Raw genomic sequence first — 15,601 nt, 5'->3', positions numbered from 1 at the left:
AAGAAGAGGGCAGACGAAGAAGGGGCTGTATCAGACTCCGGTAACTTGACAATCATGCTGATCTTGGCTGCCCTGGCAGCGCGACAGGAACAGAGAAGCAGTGAGGAAGGGACGGCACCAGGGGTGTGCAGGCTGCAGGGGGACACGGCTACGGTCAAGCAGGCAGCCCAGGAAGGCAAACACACTCTTGAGCCATGAGCAGCAGCTCCTGCTGAATGGTCCCTGGGAAGGGCTCCGCTGCCTCTCCCCTCTCTTGCAAGCAGCACATCCTGCCAGGCCAGGGAGCATTCCGTCAGTCTTTCCAGAGCTGTCCTGCCATCTAGGCAGCAGTAGGTTTCTCTATATTAATTTAAATGTTTACGTAGATGATAATTCTTTCATGAAGGCCTGACATCTAAACTCTCCAGAAGTAGACACCACCTGCCCCACCAAACCTTAAACGACAGCTACAGAATTTGTATCTCCAGTATTTGTGTCCTACCACGAAGTAGGATGGGAGGGTTCTTAGAGCAGGCAGGGGAACTGCAATGTGAGACAGGAGAAGGCACTCCTGGGAGCCGCGTGGCGGTCTGCAGCCAGAGAGAGTGCCCAGGGTGAGGTAAGGTTCCAAGGACTTCTTGAAAAAGGGAGATGGCTTAGACTTACGAGGAGACTGAGGGAGGCCAAATTCAAATACAGGAAAGGCTGCAGGGTAGAGACCAGAGGCAGATGTGTGTTACTTCCTCTGGATAAACTAGAACCAAGAACAGATGCTAAGAGGGGGCAGGATGGGGCTCCAACAGAAGGGCCAGGAGCACAGGACAGCACAGAAGCTCTCCGAACCGGTACTCTGGACGAGTCCAGCCCTGCCCTGGGGCACTGGCCTCACATGCCCAGCCGCACGATCCCCTCTGCAGCTCTCTGGCACCCCTGCTCCAGCTTTCGGAGAGCTTCCCAGGAGTCAGTGCGTTTAGTTCCAAACCTGTTTATGTCAATTGTTCAGGGTATTACAGTCACATAACTTAATTAACTATAACCCAACAGACAAAATATGAGTATGAAAGAAAGACAGTTGTAGTTTCTAAGAAAAATAAAGTGAATATTTTGGAGATTTTTGGTAAATGTGAACAGTGAAAAGAAACTGCTGTTGAATTTAAAAATGGGCAACACAAGAATAAAAACGTGGCCCAAAAAAAGGTCATAAAAACTAGGATTCTGTAGCCAGATTATTTCCAACTGACTTTTAGTTCTCCTTCCACTTTAGGGAAAATGGAAATTTCAGATGATACAGTGTACCAACCAAAGGCCAGAGGAAGACGAACAAGGGCATCCAGACGCAGAGGAAACATCTTTCCTTTCGACAAAGTTGAGCAAGCGGCTGTACAGCTACACGTTGTCAATTAAAATAAGCTATTTTAAATGCCTATAAGTACACATATGTATGTACAATTTTTTTTTGTTTTTCCTGGATTTTACTGACTTTAAAAAAAACTATTTTGTTGAATTATAGATTACATACAATAAAGGCACCCATTTTAAGGGTATATTTTGATGAGTGTTCACAAATTTATATAGCCGTGTGACTACACCCACAATCACGATACAGAACACTTCTGTCACCCCATAATGTTCCTTTGTGCCCTGGCTAAGCCCCACCTGCCCCACAGAACGTCTGAGGCATCATGGCTCCCACCACAGCTCACAGGTCATCCACTGACCACCTGTGCTCACTACCATCTAGTTTTTGTTTCAATCCCTTTTTTTCGCATACAATAAAATACACTCTTTTTGGTGTATAGTTCCATGTGGTTTGACACAAAGTAGTGTGACCACTATCACAATAATTTAACTTTTTGCCTTAACTGACCAACTGCCTCATCTCAGTCTCATCAGAGAAGAGGACTCCCACCACACTTGGGTCTGGCAGACTTGGACCTGAGAGCAGCCTGCACTGCACCCTCACTGCAGGACCCCTCAGTTACCCCGCGTCCCTCCTCCACTTTCCCTTCTATAAAATGCCAGAGAAAAGGACATCCACTCACGGAGTAGGTATGAGGACTGAACGACACGACACAGATTAGAAGTACTTTAAAGACCTATGTAAATGCTATCTGTAACTAGTTTTAACAGAGTCTTCAGACCATTTAGGTTGTTCTGAAGAAGCGAGCTCCCCATCCCTAGAGAAACGGAAGCAGAGACGAGAGGATGTGTCAGGATCCCACAGGAGGGTCCCGGCACTGCCTGTGATTTGGACTGTGAGCTCCATGATCTTTTCCACCCCTAAATCCAGCGATGACTGTGGTGAGGTGTGCGTCACTAACCCTGGTGAAAAGGAAAATGAGGGCACCCAGGGGCAGCGGGGACATCCCACAGCGCTGTGGTCCCCTTTATGCGCAACAAAGGAAAGAAGCTGCACATAGCTCAAGCATCTGACCGTATGGAAGAACACGTTTGACATTCGTCCAGTCCAAACCATTCCAGAGACTTTCTTCACCGTCTCTCCCCACGTGCTGTCTACTCAATTCACTCCTCCAAAAATAGGGAAAAAAGAAAAAAGATGGTAAGTGAAAGGCCACTGCCATGAAGCAAAAAATAAAACCCTGCATCAAAAGCACAGTTCTTTGTCCTCCTAGGGAACCTCATCTGAAAGGACATTCTCTCCAACATTTATAAGGCAACAAAAAAAGTGGTGGCTCAGCAAAAAAAAAAAAAAGGGAGAATGAATGTCTGACGACCCAAACAAGGTGCCCTCCAGACTCTCTTGGGGTTGGCCCAAGCTTTTCTAAAATTCCTCTTCATCAGGGCCAGTAATAATAACGACGACAGTGACCCAGAGCAACAAGCATTTCTAGTGCCAGCTGCATGTCAGGCCCTGGAAGGCCATACAGAAACATTTCATCCATCACTGAACTGACCCTATAAAGAAGGTATTATTAAGCTATTTCACAAAGGTGGAAACTAGACAGCGAGATTAAATAATGCACCTAAGATCTCACGGCTGGTAAGTAGGACAGCCCGGAGGCAACCCAAGTCAAATGACTCTGAAGCCAGCACTTCTGTGGCTTGGGAAGCAGAAAGACCCCCCGCAGGTCAGGCTGCCAAGGGCCCTTCACTAGTTTATAACTGTAGAGGTCAGCTGGGTCTGAGACAAGACATGACGGAAGGGATAGGAAATGCTCGTAAAGTAACCACGTTACCTGGGGCCCCTTACTGAAATAAAGAGGCCATGTCCCAAATCTGTCCCCAGAGATGGACAATATAATATTAACAATTACAACCCCAATTTGGGGGGGATTAATGTGTTTTCCAGTGCTTAATAGTGCACCAGTGAAAGATGAACTGTAATCATGTGTAGGACTTTAGAAAAAAAGAGAGCTGAAGAGTGAGAATTTGTGCACTTTTCTGGCAATCTGGGGGAGGCTGTGTCTAGCTGACAGAGTCGGCCAACACTAGGAAATGAGCCCATGGGGCAGCGGGGGCAGCTCCCAGCCCCAGCCTGGGATGACGACCCACCCTCAGCACCATGCAACGCCCTCTGCTCAGAATCCCCTTCAGGAAATTACTGATTTGGTTTCTTAGGAATTCGTAGCAAATTTTACCAAATAACATAGTATTCCCCTGCCTTGGGAGGGTGGTGAAGTCTACCCACCCCCGCCAGGTTGGCGACTGAGCTGGGCTTATCGGTCAGTCTCTTAAGAATTGGCCTATAGGGATCAATTTCCCAGGGCCCGGTTCCCTTGCGGGAAAAACTCAGCCTTCCAGGGACAGCTCAGGAGCCCACCTAGAGCCAGCCATGCAGCTAGGACAGGCGGCTGCCCCAGCCTTGCGCTGCCGGACCTGACTCGGCTGGCACCAAGTTTCATTTCATGGGGACCCATCTTGAAATGACACGTGAACGACAACCACAACCATAGAAATCTCGCGAAGGTTCAAAGCCAGGCCGCTTACGCTGGGGTTCTGAATGGGGGTAAAAGTGGGGTGGGATTTCTTTTGAAACATGTCATTTTCTTTTCTGTTTACAACAAAGAAAGTGTTCTTGAAGACAGGAAAGGGAAAAGGAAAGAAAAGCTTTCATTACTAATCAAGTAAATTTCCTGGGAACCACAAAGAGGAATTTTGCTGGAAGAAACAGCTGAAGATGTGATCAGAGGAAGGCAGGCTCAGACATAAAACGGCCAGGAGAGGAAATGCCGGGAGATGGGCAATGGCCCTGCTGGTATCATATATAAATAACAACAAGAAGTAAATAAAATATAAAGGATAAATAAAATTAATAAATTAAGAGTAACCAAATGCCCTACAGAAAAGGAACTGTCGAGTTAATTACGGTACAGTTAGCCAACATCATATTATGCAGCCATTAAAAATGATGACTGTGAAGACTAATTTAAAACAGAATAAAGCCTGCGCTACGAAACTAACTAGGAAAAGGAGGGGTAACACGTACAGCTTTGTAAAATTTTCCATATGAAAGACTAGAAAGGAACATACACACAGAATTGGTTACCAGAGGATTATAAATTTCTTTTCTCTTGTTTCCAAAGTTTCTGCAATATTATACACATTTTATAATTGAAAACATTCTTTCAAATAACCCGTTTCACAAAGAGGAAAAAACAGCCAGTTGATTACACAGAAAAGAGATGAGAAAAAGGATAATGAATAAACTTGGTCTGATTCATTCATAGATCAAAGATCAGAGGTGATTTATCAAGATTAAGTGCAATAAACAAATAAACCTCTAGCACTTGCATGGTCTGCCGCTATAAACATCACCCACCCTTCCTCCACTAGGTAACAAAGCAACACTCCTGTGCCCTTGTTCACCAGGTAGCACAGTGAGCAGCCCCCGCAACCTGACGCCTTGGCCCCACCTTGCCTTGGCTGGGCTTAAGCTTCTCCCACACAAGAGAACCCATGCTGCAAACACCATCAGACAGGGGCTGCCTCCTGCTCCCAAATGGTCCATCCACCGTGATGGACCACAGGCCACCTTGGAAAAGCAAGAGCCCAAGCAGGAAGCAGAGGCAGGGGTGAGGCACGGATGCTCCAGGCTGGGGAACTCCCGTCCTCGCCGGGCTGGCTGCTCCCTAGTGTGAAGTCTTAGCCCTCTTCCCTTTTGCTTCTACACACTTTCCTTGGGCAGCCCTTCATCCTCCCTATGGTCTTGGATGCCACTTAAATGCTGGAGATTCCTAAATCTGCAACTCTAGACCTCTCCTCTAAGCTCCAGACTCGAGCACAGGGCCTGGTTTACAGAAGATGTTCAATAATTACCCACTGACTAATCTGACATCTCCACTTGGGTGTCCCATGGGTACCTCAGACTGAGCTCATCTTCTCCATCCCCTGCCTCCTTCCTGGTGGGCGGCCCTCATGCCGTCAAGCCTAGACTACTTTAACAGCCTCCTAAACAGTATCGGCCTCATCAAGTCCACCAGAATGATTCTATTAAATGCAAATCAGATCCTATCTGCCCCCTGCTTAAATTCCTTCAATGGAGCCCCATCATTGTAGGAGTAAAGCCCAAATTCCTTAGTCCTTCTGCTATCTGGCTTCTCTACACCTTGCCTCTCCAGCTCCTGCCACCCACTCATGCTCGTGTTACACAGTAATTCTCACCAATCCCAAGGAAACAAGAACCTCCTATGACTGACTGGAAAGACTATTCCTACTGTTCCACCTGGCAAACTCCTACTCATCCTTCAAAACCCAACTCAGTGGGTAAGTCTTCGGAAGCGTTTCTCACTTTCCCTAGGCAGGCCCTCCCTCACTAACAGGACTTGTACCACAGCCTCTGAGCTCTTTGAGGCCAGGGCTGAGTTTTACTCATTCTTTGTACACCCTGCCCAGAGCAATGCTTGCAGCCTTGACGAAATGTTTGGCAAGTGATGGGGGGAATGAAGTTTCTCCTCAGACTGGAGGTACAAGCAGGGGAGGTGATCACACAGAAGATCTGTGTGATCTTATGCAAATCGTTTTTGCCCAAGGAAGAGATTAGAAGTAGGCCAATAGGATATCAAAGACTCATTTTCCAGGCTCCTAAGAATCTTCCTCTATTTCTGCTTTTTCCCTAGACCAGAAAGAATCTTTACCAACAAGTGGCAAAGGAGTATTGATTAGCACCCTTGAAGAATTATATAAACCTTGCTTTAAAAAAATCATTCTCCAATCACTTGGATTGACATCAGAATGTTTCCCCTAGCCTGGATCTAGCCAAAAATTTATCAAACTCTCAATGAGCATTGATGAGGAGGGAGATAAAGGTAACAGTCAGCAAGAATGTCTGTATTCAACAAACATTTACAGAGTGATGGTCACCACCAAGGCACCACGGGTGCTGCCAAGGAATTCTCCCATCAGTCTTCATCTCTCCTTGAGGTAAATGACAACCTGCTAAGACAGACAAATTTGACGTTTCTGAAGGACATACGTACATGAGCAAATTCCTGCCTCCTGGAAAAGGAACAGACATCAGAGCCAGGCTGCCCGTCTGGCTGATGTGTGTAGAGAAAGGGCCAGGACGGGCACTGGGGTCGTGACTGGAGGCAGGGACTGCTGCCCTGTAAGTGGTGCCCTGGACAGAGGGCACGCTTGTTTGAAGAGTTAAGAGAACAAATTCTTCTCACCAACATAAGGCCCATGCAGATGACCTATGAGCCACCGTCTTTTTATGTGCAACACGGTTTCTGAAACTTTCCGAAAATCCAAGAAGTGATGTATTGGCTCTCACAGAGAATCGAGACCTTTAAGAAGTTATATATGCCCTGCTCTGAACCACATTTCTAACTCTCGAAGCATCCTGTGGTCCCAGAGTATTTTTGTACCGCCCCCAGACTCATGGCTTTCTTCATTTCCTTCTCCCCAGCAACCCCCATGTGTCCCCTGGTTTAGGAAATGGCCTCAGAAGGTGGCTGCTCTCCATTCCTCCCCTTCCTGTATGCACATATCACTCTCCCATCAAGGGGTAGAATCAAGTTCCCTTTATCTTGCATCCCGGTTGGCCTTGTGACTTGCTTTGACCAACAGTGATGGCTCTATCCTCTAAAAACTCTGGTAGCTTCCACTTTCTCCCACAGACCACCATGCTGCAAGGAAGCCCAAGCTAACCACATGGAGAGGTCACGCGGAGGAGCCTGAGGCTCCAGACATGTGAGTAACGCTTTCTTAGAAGTTGAGCATAGCTGTCAGCCGAATGCTGATGGCTGAACGAGAGCCCCAGCAGCCAAGCGAGTGACCCCACCCAGTGCCATATGATGCAGAAAAACCACCCACCTGAGCAGTCAACCCAGGGAATCACGAGAAATAATAAACTGCTATTGTTTTAAGCCACTAAACTTTGAGGTTGTTTGTTAAACAGCAACGGATAACTGAAACACACGGTAAATGAATGTATGGCCATTGAGAAACGAGCCACCTCACATTACTAAACTTCCCAGAGGCCCAAAATATAATCCTTATTTGTCCAAACTTGTTTTCATCCATTTCTGATAAAAAATATTTTTAGAATGCAATACTATACCCTACTTTATACTAAATGTTATCTAACATTTCCTTGATGAGTGGGTCACCATTACAGACAAGGTATAAGCGCTGTTGGTTACAACACTCTACCCCCAGACAGCTATGCTCCTCGATGAGGGGCAATATGTCTGTCCTTAGAAACACCTCCTCTCCCCTACGTTGCTCCTTCTAAGAGTTGTGGGTCGAGAAACCAAAGACCCAATCCTGTTGGAATTGTGTCTCCACAGGCTTGGGGGAAGATCTAAGGGGCTCTTTGATGACTGCAGAGAAGGAACTCTGGAATCCCACTGGGATTCGAATTCTCTCTGCCACCTACCACTTACGTGGCCCTAGACAAGTCCTTCACTCATCTCACATTTGTGTCCCCATCTGTAAAATGAAAATGTTACCTCTTGCTGGAAGATACTCAACGGAAACATAGCAAGGACTCAGTAAATGTAGGTACCTTGTCTACACTCCATGTTCGCTGGGCCTGGCCCTGCACATGGGTGTGACTGACATCTGAGTGTTGGGCAGGACGCATACCCAGGGAAGTCTACCATCTCGAGTGTGTATGTTGGCGAGGGAAGAGCTGGTGGGGGGAGGGGGTCTGAATGCTTATTCAAGGTTGGTGCACCCTAGTGGGATTTACTGTATGTTTACCAAGAAACTGCGAAACAAGAAGAACCTCAGAGTCCCAGCAAGTCGGATTCGTGGAGAATTTACCAAGGCTGCTGGGCACACCAAGTTCAGGGTTGTGCGTGTGTGTGTGTGCACGCACATGTGCGTGTGTACACACAAAGTGCACCTTGGAGCTCACAAAGCAGGCCTGAGGAGGCGAGGGGAGACCCCGGTACGGAGACTGGCGTGTGGACTTGGAGCTGCTGCTACCTGTTACCCACCGCTGGCCCCACCCTAGTCTTCAGTTTCCTCTCCAGGAAAACCCAGCTGATGATAAAGTGCTGATTTAAAGTAATAAACATGAGGACTCTGATGTTCATGGCACAATGTCAGTGAAATAATGCGGATGAAAGAAGGGACCTAAATTGCATATGCACAGTGATGACAAACTGGAAAAGCTTTGTTTCCACACAGATAAGGATCAGAAAAGGCCACAGAGAACGCGACCGGGGCAAGGGACGGAGGGGGTGACTTTCTGCAAAGCCGTTTCCATGTTCAATAATTGAGTACTCCTCCCCACGTGCAGCTGGATTCGATGGCTTCCACAGGCCCCTTCTGCGTATTTCCTTGTTATTCTGGTTTCTACGAGATGCCCACCTGCACGCTCTCTGTGGAGAGATGACGGCTTTGGTCCCACCCTGGGACAGTGGCAGAGCCCAGGGCCAAGAACTGGGTTGATGTGCCTCCTCCCAACCTGTGTCCCCACAGCCTTCTCCCATCTCAGCTGCCTCTGGCTGCTCAGAGCCCCCGGGCTGCCCTCCTGCCACCCCACCCAGCTCCTGTTCCAACTCACCCGACTTCACCTCTCATGTCCTCCTGGCCACGCTCCCACAGGGAACATTCTGTCACAGGCTTCTCCCCTCCTTGCATCCAATCCCCAAGGGGAGAGAGAGGGGTGTTTCCTATTTTATTTTAGGGCTTCCCATCTCTTGGCACTGTTCTTCAGAACTGCTTAGCAAAGACACTTGGGGGTAGCCAGAAAGGCAAGAAGGAGGCCCAGATGCCTGGGTTCCAGAGAAAGAGGCTTCTGAGGAAGCCCTCTGCCCCCCACACCTGCCGTCTCACCTCTCACGCACCAGTGACCCCTCCTCAGTCATCCAGCCCCTCCACCTCCTCTCAACCTCCCTGAGCCTCAGTTTCCTCATCTGTAAAATGGAGCCAATCAGATGCAGAATTAACCGAGACAACACACAGAACCCCGAGCTCCAGCCTGCAGACAGGGGAGTCTAAGCCTCAGCTCCCTCACCCACAACTTGCGGCAGCTGCCGCCAGCCCCTCGGAGCCGGATGCCCAGTCCCCGGGTGAACGATCCGCTATCTAATTTGTAGGTGTGAAAGGACTTACACATCCACAGCTCTATTGTGTTCTAATTTGTGAATAAAGGTCTTAACAGGCTATTAATTCCATGAGAGAATTTTGCTCCCAAATCAACGTTCTGCTATGAAATAAAGCTATAAAATATTTTTCAGGGGTTCCTCGCCCCTAACTTGCCACAGACTCAGACCTTTACTGACACTGTTGGAAGCCAGCAGGTATATGCGAGCGCATGTGAGGGTCTCAGGAGCGGCCACAGGAATGCTCCCCGCCATCTTGGCTGCATTTTCTCCCCACCCCCATCTTTCCAGCCATCGGCCACTGCCTGGTTCTGCCCTTGACTCCCTCCTGCTTCCTCCTTCACCCCACAGGCAGTTTGGGGCAGTAAAAGGCAAGTTGTGCCCTAACAGGCCTGGTGATGCCAGGACCCAGGCAAGAGGACGGATGTGGGAAAACCGTGCCAGCTGCAGCTCGCTCCCCCCAGCCCCCCAGCCCCATGCCCTGCTCTCCCCCACCATGGCCTCCGACTGTCATCTTCTGACCCCCTTTATTCCCAGACCCCGCAGGCTACAAAGCCTGTACCTGTTGCTCAGTAATACTGACTCATTCACTAATACATGAAGCCCCAGCAACACCCCAAGCCCATACCCCATCCCACAGCCCCTGACTCCACCTGCTCTTCCTGTTGGAACCCCACCCGCCCACCTCCCAGGAGAAGAGCCCAGGGCAGGCTGCACAGCTCGCCTCTGACATTTCAGGCTGCCCCGAGGCCCCTGTGTCCCTTCTGTCTTTCCCCAACAGAGCCGAGTACGGGTGTAGGGGATGGAGGGGATAGAGGAAAAAGACCTGGGCATTGGAAATACTTCTTCAGTGCTGCCAGTGACAGCAGCAACAAAACTCACAAGCACCCAGAAATCCAGTGTCTGCTTCTAACTGTGAAACCGGGTTCACCCCATCCCATCCTGACCCGGGAGTCCCTGGCTACAGCCAACTGGTGATGGGAGAAGACAAAGGAAAGGGGAGTCTACAGGCAGGAGAAAGAAAAGAAGGAAGGTGCCTGGATCTGGGGAAAGTTCCTGGTGTTACCCTGATTAGGGAGCTGTCTGGCCACCCCGTTCTCATGTCCCTGTCCTCCTACCCTTGACGCTCCCCCATCCCAGGAGATAACGGGCCCAGAGGAGCAGCGGGCAGGTGAGGGATGCTTCATCCCACGGCTGGGGAAAGCAGTATCCAGGTGTTGTCCCCACAGCAACGCAGGACCACACAGGACTCAGACTCCACCACGTTCAGAGACCCCCAATACAGGGACGCCGTGACTGAAAGAAGACCTTAGTGGGTGAGCCTGGGAACCAAGGCATCTTTTAAAAAGTCACATTAGTCCCAAACAAGTGACTCAGAAACTTCTGGAACACAGCCCACTGAAAGCTGGGGCCTTCTGCATTCTATCTCAGGCTTCCGAACGGAGCCACCTCCCCACCCCCTATTCCCCAAGCCACATCCAGGGCACTGCTTCCATGTCAGGCCATGCTCTCCTGGGATGCTAATATTGTTATTTTTGATTTACTTATTTTTCTATCTTTTTTTCTGTTTCCTAGTCTTTATGGATTTTTGCTTCTTAGCAGCCCCCAAAGGAGACCAGTAACCATGGGTTCAGCCTCTGGGCTCCAATGGGGGGAATTTCTGTTTTTCTCCTTTAATGGACAACAAGCCTATGGGCAGCTCACGTGGTCCAGGGGCCCTGGCAGAGAGGAAAGGGCCAGAAGTGACTGGTCAGTAGAAGGTAATGGTTCACAGCTGGATCCCAGACCCCAAAAGCTGCCGGGCCCACTTGCCTATTTGCCCCAAACTGTGCTTCTTACTGATTCCCAACAGGAACGACCTTCGCCATTCTTCCCCAAACAGCTTGCAGCATGGCCCTCAACTGGCAGAGGCACAGGCTGAAGTTCACCAACCCGGCAGTCAAGATAGCAGCGGCAGGTTACCACCTTATACGGATAGGGTATTGCGAGAAAAAGAAGGGGACTTGCTGGTGTGCCCACATGAATCCACAGGCCCAGCCCAGGGCCGGGAGCCTGCAGAACCGAGAGGCACAAAGCTTCCGTGAGAAAGGACGCTGCGTGAGCCAGAATGGGAAAACAGGAAGAATCTTAGTCCAAAACCAGAAAAAAGTTAAAACAGAGAAAAACCTGTTTTCCCCTAACCAAGAAGGAGGCAGTGGGACAGCTCCACAGGGTGCTTGCTTCAACTGCCACTGGGCCCCTGGAGACTCAGTCCCCGAACCCAGAAGACAATGATAATGGCTTTGGCCGAGATGGAGGCAGCAACGTGACGTAGGAGGAAGAGCACTGGAACTGGAATTGAGAAATGGGCACTCCAGCCAGATGACTCCATAACTAGCTGCGTGGTCTTGGGCAGATCACTTTCCATCTCTGGGCTTATGTATAAAATAAGGAGGTAGCAGGTAGGATGTCCAATTGTAGAATTCATTGACTCTAAGCCCCATGGAGTCCCTCAGATGGGTTACCAGATAATCAACTCAGAAGGCCAAGAGTCACATGTCCCGGTCTACAGCCCCCCAGCCCCTAGCCAGGGTGGGAGCACCATGCTGTCTAGTAGTTAAGCTGAGGCCAAAATTCCACCCCTTCCAGCAGAACACGTCCTCAAAGAACTAGCAGACCCTCCACCACCGTGACCGGCACGACTGTCTCCGTTTGTGTCCCCATACCATGCCTTCTGTGGGGAGACCGTCATCCCTCACATCACGTCACTGCTCGGGGCACCCTGAGCTCCCTCCCAGTGGCAGAAGAGGGATCTGTGGCCATCGCACCTTCCCTCTTCACAGCCCTTCACCCTTCTTAGCGCGCCTTCCCCCACAGTTCGTTTGATAACGACTCGTTACACAGGCGGGCACTGTCCCCCTTCGACAGAGGCACACTGAGTCCACACAAGTCAGTCACTCGCTAGAGCTGCTCAATGACAGGCTAGAGACCAGAAGCCAGGGAGCCCTCTTCCCCACAGAGGTCTTTCTGGTGGAGGAGGTCAATGACAGGAATGGCTGCCTGGAGACTGGGCCTAGGCGGGTCTTCCTGCCACTCACTCAGGGTGGGCACGGGTGACAGAGTAGCCCCAAGGCCCAATGTCCTGAGATCCTCCGGTCCCTAGGGCCAAGCACAAACTCAAGCACAAAGCCAAGGGGTGAGGGAAAGGTGCTCCTCTTTGCACAGCAGCTGAGAGACCCCAGGACACGCTGTGACTCAAGGGCAAAGAAAATGACGCCACCCCCACCTTCAAAACAGGTACCACCTCAGCTGAGAGCTGGTGGGAAGGGACCGACCGAGGTGGGGACTCACCTCCCTCAGCAACTGCATCCCCTTCAGCCCATCCTGCTGTTGCTGGGCCACAGTGACCCCCAGGACGAGCGTGTGCACGCCACAGGAGACCACAGAGATGATGACGATGGTGCTGAGGCTGAGGGGCAGCGTGATGAAGAAGGAGAAGACAAAGAACGCCTGCCAGCCCACCGTGTCGCTGGCCGCGTGGGCGCGGGAGAAGTTCAGGCCCAGGTAGGAGAAGATCTGAGCTGTTAGCAGCAGCCACAGCAGGTAGGGCACCACTCTCCGGGTGACCCGGTCGGGGAGCAGCCCCTTTTTGCAGAGCACGAAGAGGATGAGGTCCAACACCAGGCCGATCCCGGCCACGACCAGGGGAGCCAGCTTGTCGCTGGAGAAGACCACTGCACACATGACCACCACGTAGCAGTCGAAGAGGGCTGCGAAGACCACCAGCACCAGCAGGGTCTCGTGGCGCTGCCTCTTGAAGTAGGTCTGGTACAGGTTCTCCAAGGACTCGGGCACGAAGGTCAGCCGCATGAAGCGAGGCAGGCAGAGGCAGGAGCCCGAGTTCCGGACAGAGATTTCATGGGTCCGGCCTACCCTGCGGTCAGGGTCAGAGGGCAGGCTGACAGAGTACTCAGCCGAGTACTCAGCGGAGTACTCAGGGTCGGAGAAGCCCTGGTTCCTCGGCATCCTGGCTGGTGTCTGCTTCTACTGGCCCTGGAGAAGTGGACCGGGAACTGAAGAAAGGCTCTGGGAAGGGCCACCTACCAGGGCTCTCTGAGACCTGGGGAAGGCTGAGGGCCGGCCACCTCCGGCAGGAAGGCAGAGCTGGTCTCCAGGGCACAGGGAGCGCTGATCATCTGGAACTTAAAAGAACATGCTAAGTCGAAGCACCTCTTCCTCCCCACCTGTGCTTTCTCCGGGACCGCCCTACCCCTCAGAAAGGAGCCGCTGCTGCAGAGGCTCCAGAACCAGGGCTTTCTCCCGCCACCCCCGTGCTCCCGGCGCCACCCGACCACACACACACTGGGTCCTGTCCACGCCAAGTGCTCAGTTTCCCGTCTCCGGCTTGCCCCGGGGCCTGGCCGTCTCTCCATCCCTCGCACCCCGGGTCTGTCTGTCTCCTCTCTCAGTCCCTGACTTCCTCGCCTAAATCTCCTCCAGGCCCAAGCCTCCGAAACTGAAGATGAAACAAGCCAGAAAGAAGCCAGAGTCATCCCGGGGATTCCTGAATCTTCCTTCTGTTTACTTCCTTTCCCATCCAGCCCTTGGCGACTCTGGCTCCCCACCTCGGGGCACTGTCTGCCCTCCGGAAGGCCGGCCCTTCCCCTGCGATTACCTGTGCGGGAACTCGGGAGCCGCGTGCTCCGGGCCGGTCCCCGCGCGGCTGCGGGGCTGCGGGGCCGCGGGGCCGGGTCACGCGTCGGCGGCCGGAGGCAGGAGGGCTCAGCGCGCCCGGGTGCTGCTCCCCGCGGAGCTGCGCCGCCCCGCCAGCGCCATGGCCCCCGGCCCCCGGCCGGAGCGCGACTCCCCCGCCGTCAGGCCCGGGATCCGGCCGGGAGAGGCGCAGGGCTGCCCTTCAGCATCCACAGGCGCCCGGCCGCGGGAGGAAGAAGGAGGCGGCGGCGGCTGGAAAATTCGGGGCGCCCGCCCCAAAGGCTGCGGCTGGCGGGGCCGGGGCCGGCGTGCGCGGCGCGGGGGACCCCTCCCTCTCGCCCCGGCTGTGGGCGCGGCGGCGGCGGCGCGGCTAGGGGCGCACCGGGGGCCCTCCCTGGCGGGAGCGCGGGCCGAGGCCGGGGTAGCCCGCCAGCATCCTCTGCTCGCCCGCGCGCCGAGCGGAGCCTGCGAGTCCGGGCGCGGCGCGCTGCACTGTGAGTCCCCGCGCGGCGCCGGCGGCTCGGGGCCCCGCGCGCCCCAGGCCCCGGGAGGCGGGCGGCGCCCCTCCCGCTCCCCCTCCCTGCCCGCAGTCGCCGCCCTCTCGGCGAGCACGCTCGGAGTCGGGGCGGGGAGCGAGGCGCCCGCTCTAGACCCGGGACCGGCGGGGGAAGGAGAAGGGCGAGGAGGAGCGCGGGGGCGCGAGTTGGCGCGGCCCGGGGGCCCCACGCTCCAGTACCGGGCGGCGGGCTGGCGGCGACTGCTGCGTGGAAGCGCCGGGGCGGGCGGCGGGCGGGCAGGATGGGCGAGTCGACGCCTTCCCCCCGCAGGCCCGGCTCGGAGGATGAAAGCCCGGACGCGTCCTCCCGCAGGTGAGGCGCGCTCGGGGCACCCCAGCCGCCCCCTCCTTCGCTGCGGCTTCCTTCCGGGCCCGGAGGGGCCGAGGCTGAGGTTTGGGGATGGCTCCCCGTCGGGCGTGCCCGGCCTAAGTGTCCCCGCCCACCCTGGCAACCTACACTCCAGAGCACGGGGCCTCGGCTTTCCGCAGACTGGCCCAAAGCTGAGCCCTGTTCTTCAGGGGTAGGAGTGGCCCAGATGGTACCTGGTACATGGAACTGGAAGAGACCCTGCTTCAAAAAGATCTCCCGTGCACATTTCACCTGTTTGAATTTACCAAGTCAAATGCTCCTTTGACTGGTTAAGCCTATCAGTCTCTTACACTATAGTATAAATTACTTTTCTTGGATTTGCCAGAACACCTTGCCAAGATCAACCACAAGCTTTAGGAATTTAGATAAAGGGAGAAGAGGAAGATAGGTTGTTTTGAAAGAAAAGCATGTGTGAGAGGGAGGGGCTTGCTGAGGACAGCCAGGAGCATTAGGGGATGGGCTCCCTAGGGAGAACAGAAGAAATGG

General features: G+C 52.9%; 1 protein-coding gene across 2 annotated transcripts in view; it reads right to left on the bottom strand.

The window, feature by feature from the left end:
* Nucleotides 1-14,320, bottom strand: part of ADCY3 (adenylate cyclase 3) — an 87,717-nt gene extending 73,397 nt beyond the window's left edge. The window contains exons 1-2 of one of the 2 annotated variants that reach the window (XM_046661465.1): nt 14,152-14,320; nt 12,828-13,678 (exon numbers count right to left, since the gene is read on the bottom strand). In XM_046661465.1, the coding sequence (XP_046517421.1) occupies nt 12,828-13,502 (675 nt within the window). In that variant the 5' untranslated portion in view covers nt 13,503-13,678; nt 14,152-14,320. The remainder of the gene's footprint in view (nt 1-12,827; nt 13,679-14,151) is intronic. The other variant, XM_046661466.1, reaches the window with a different exon arrangement.
* Between the last annotated feature and the right edge of the window lie 1,281 nt (nt 14,321-15,601).

This window comes from Equus quagga, chromosome 5 (assembly GCF_021613505.1).
Source record: "Equus quagga isolate Etosha38 chromosome 5, UCLA_HA_Equagga_1.0, whole genome shotgun sequence".
Lineage (NCBI taxonomy): Eukaryota > Metazoa > Chordata > Mammalia > Perissodactyla > Equidae > Equus > Equus quagga.
Note: the sequence above shows the minus strand (reverse complement) of the source record. Positions and strands in the feature narration are given on the sequence as shown.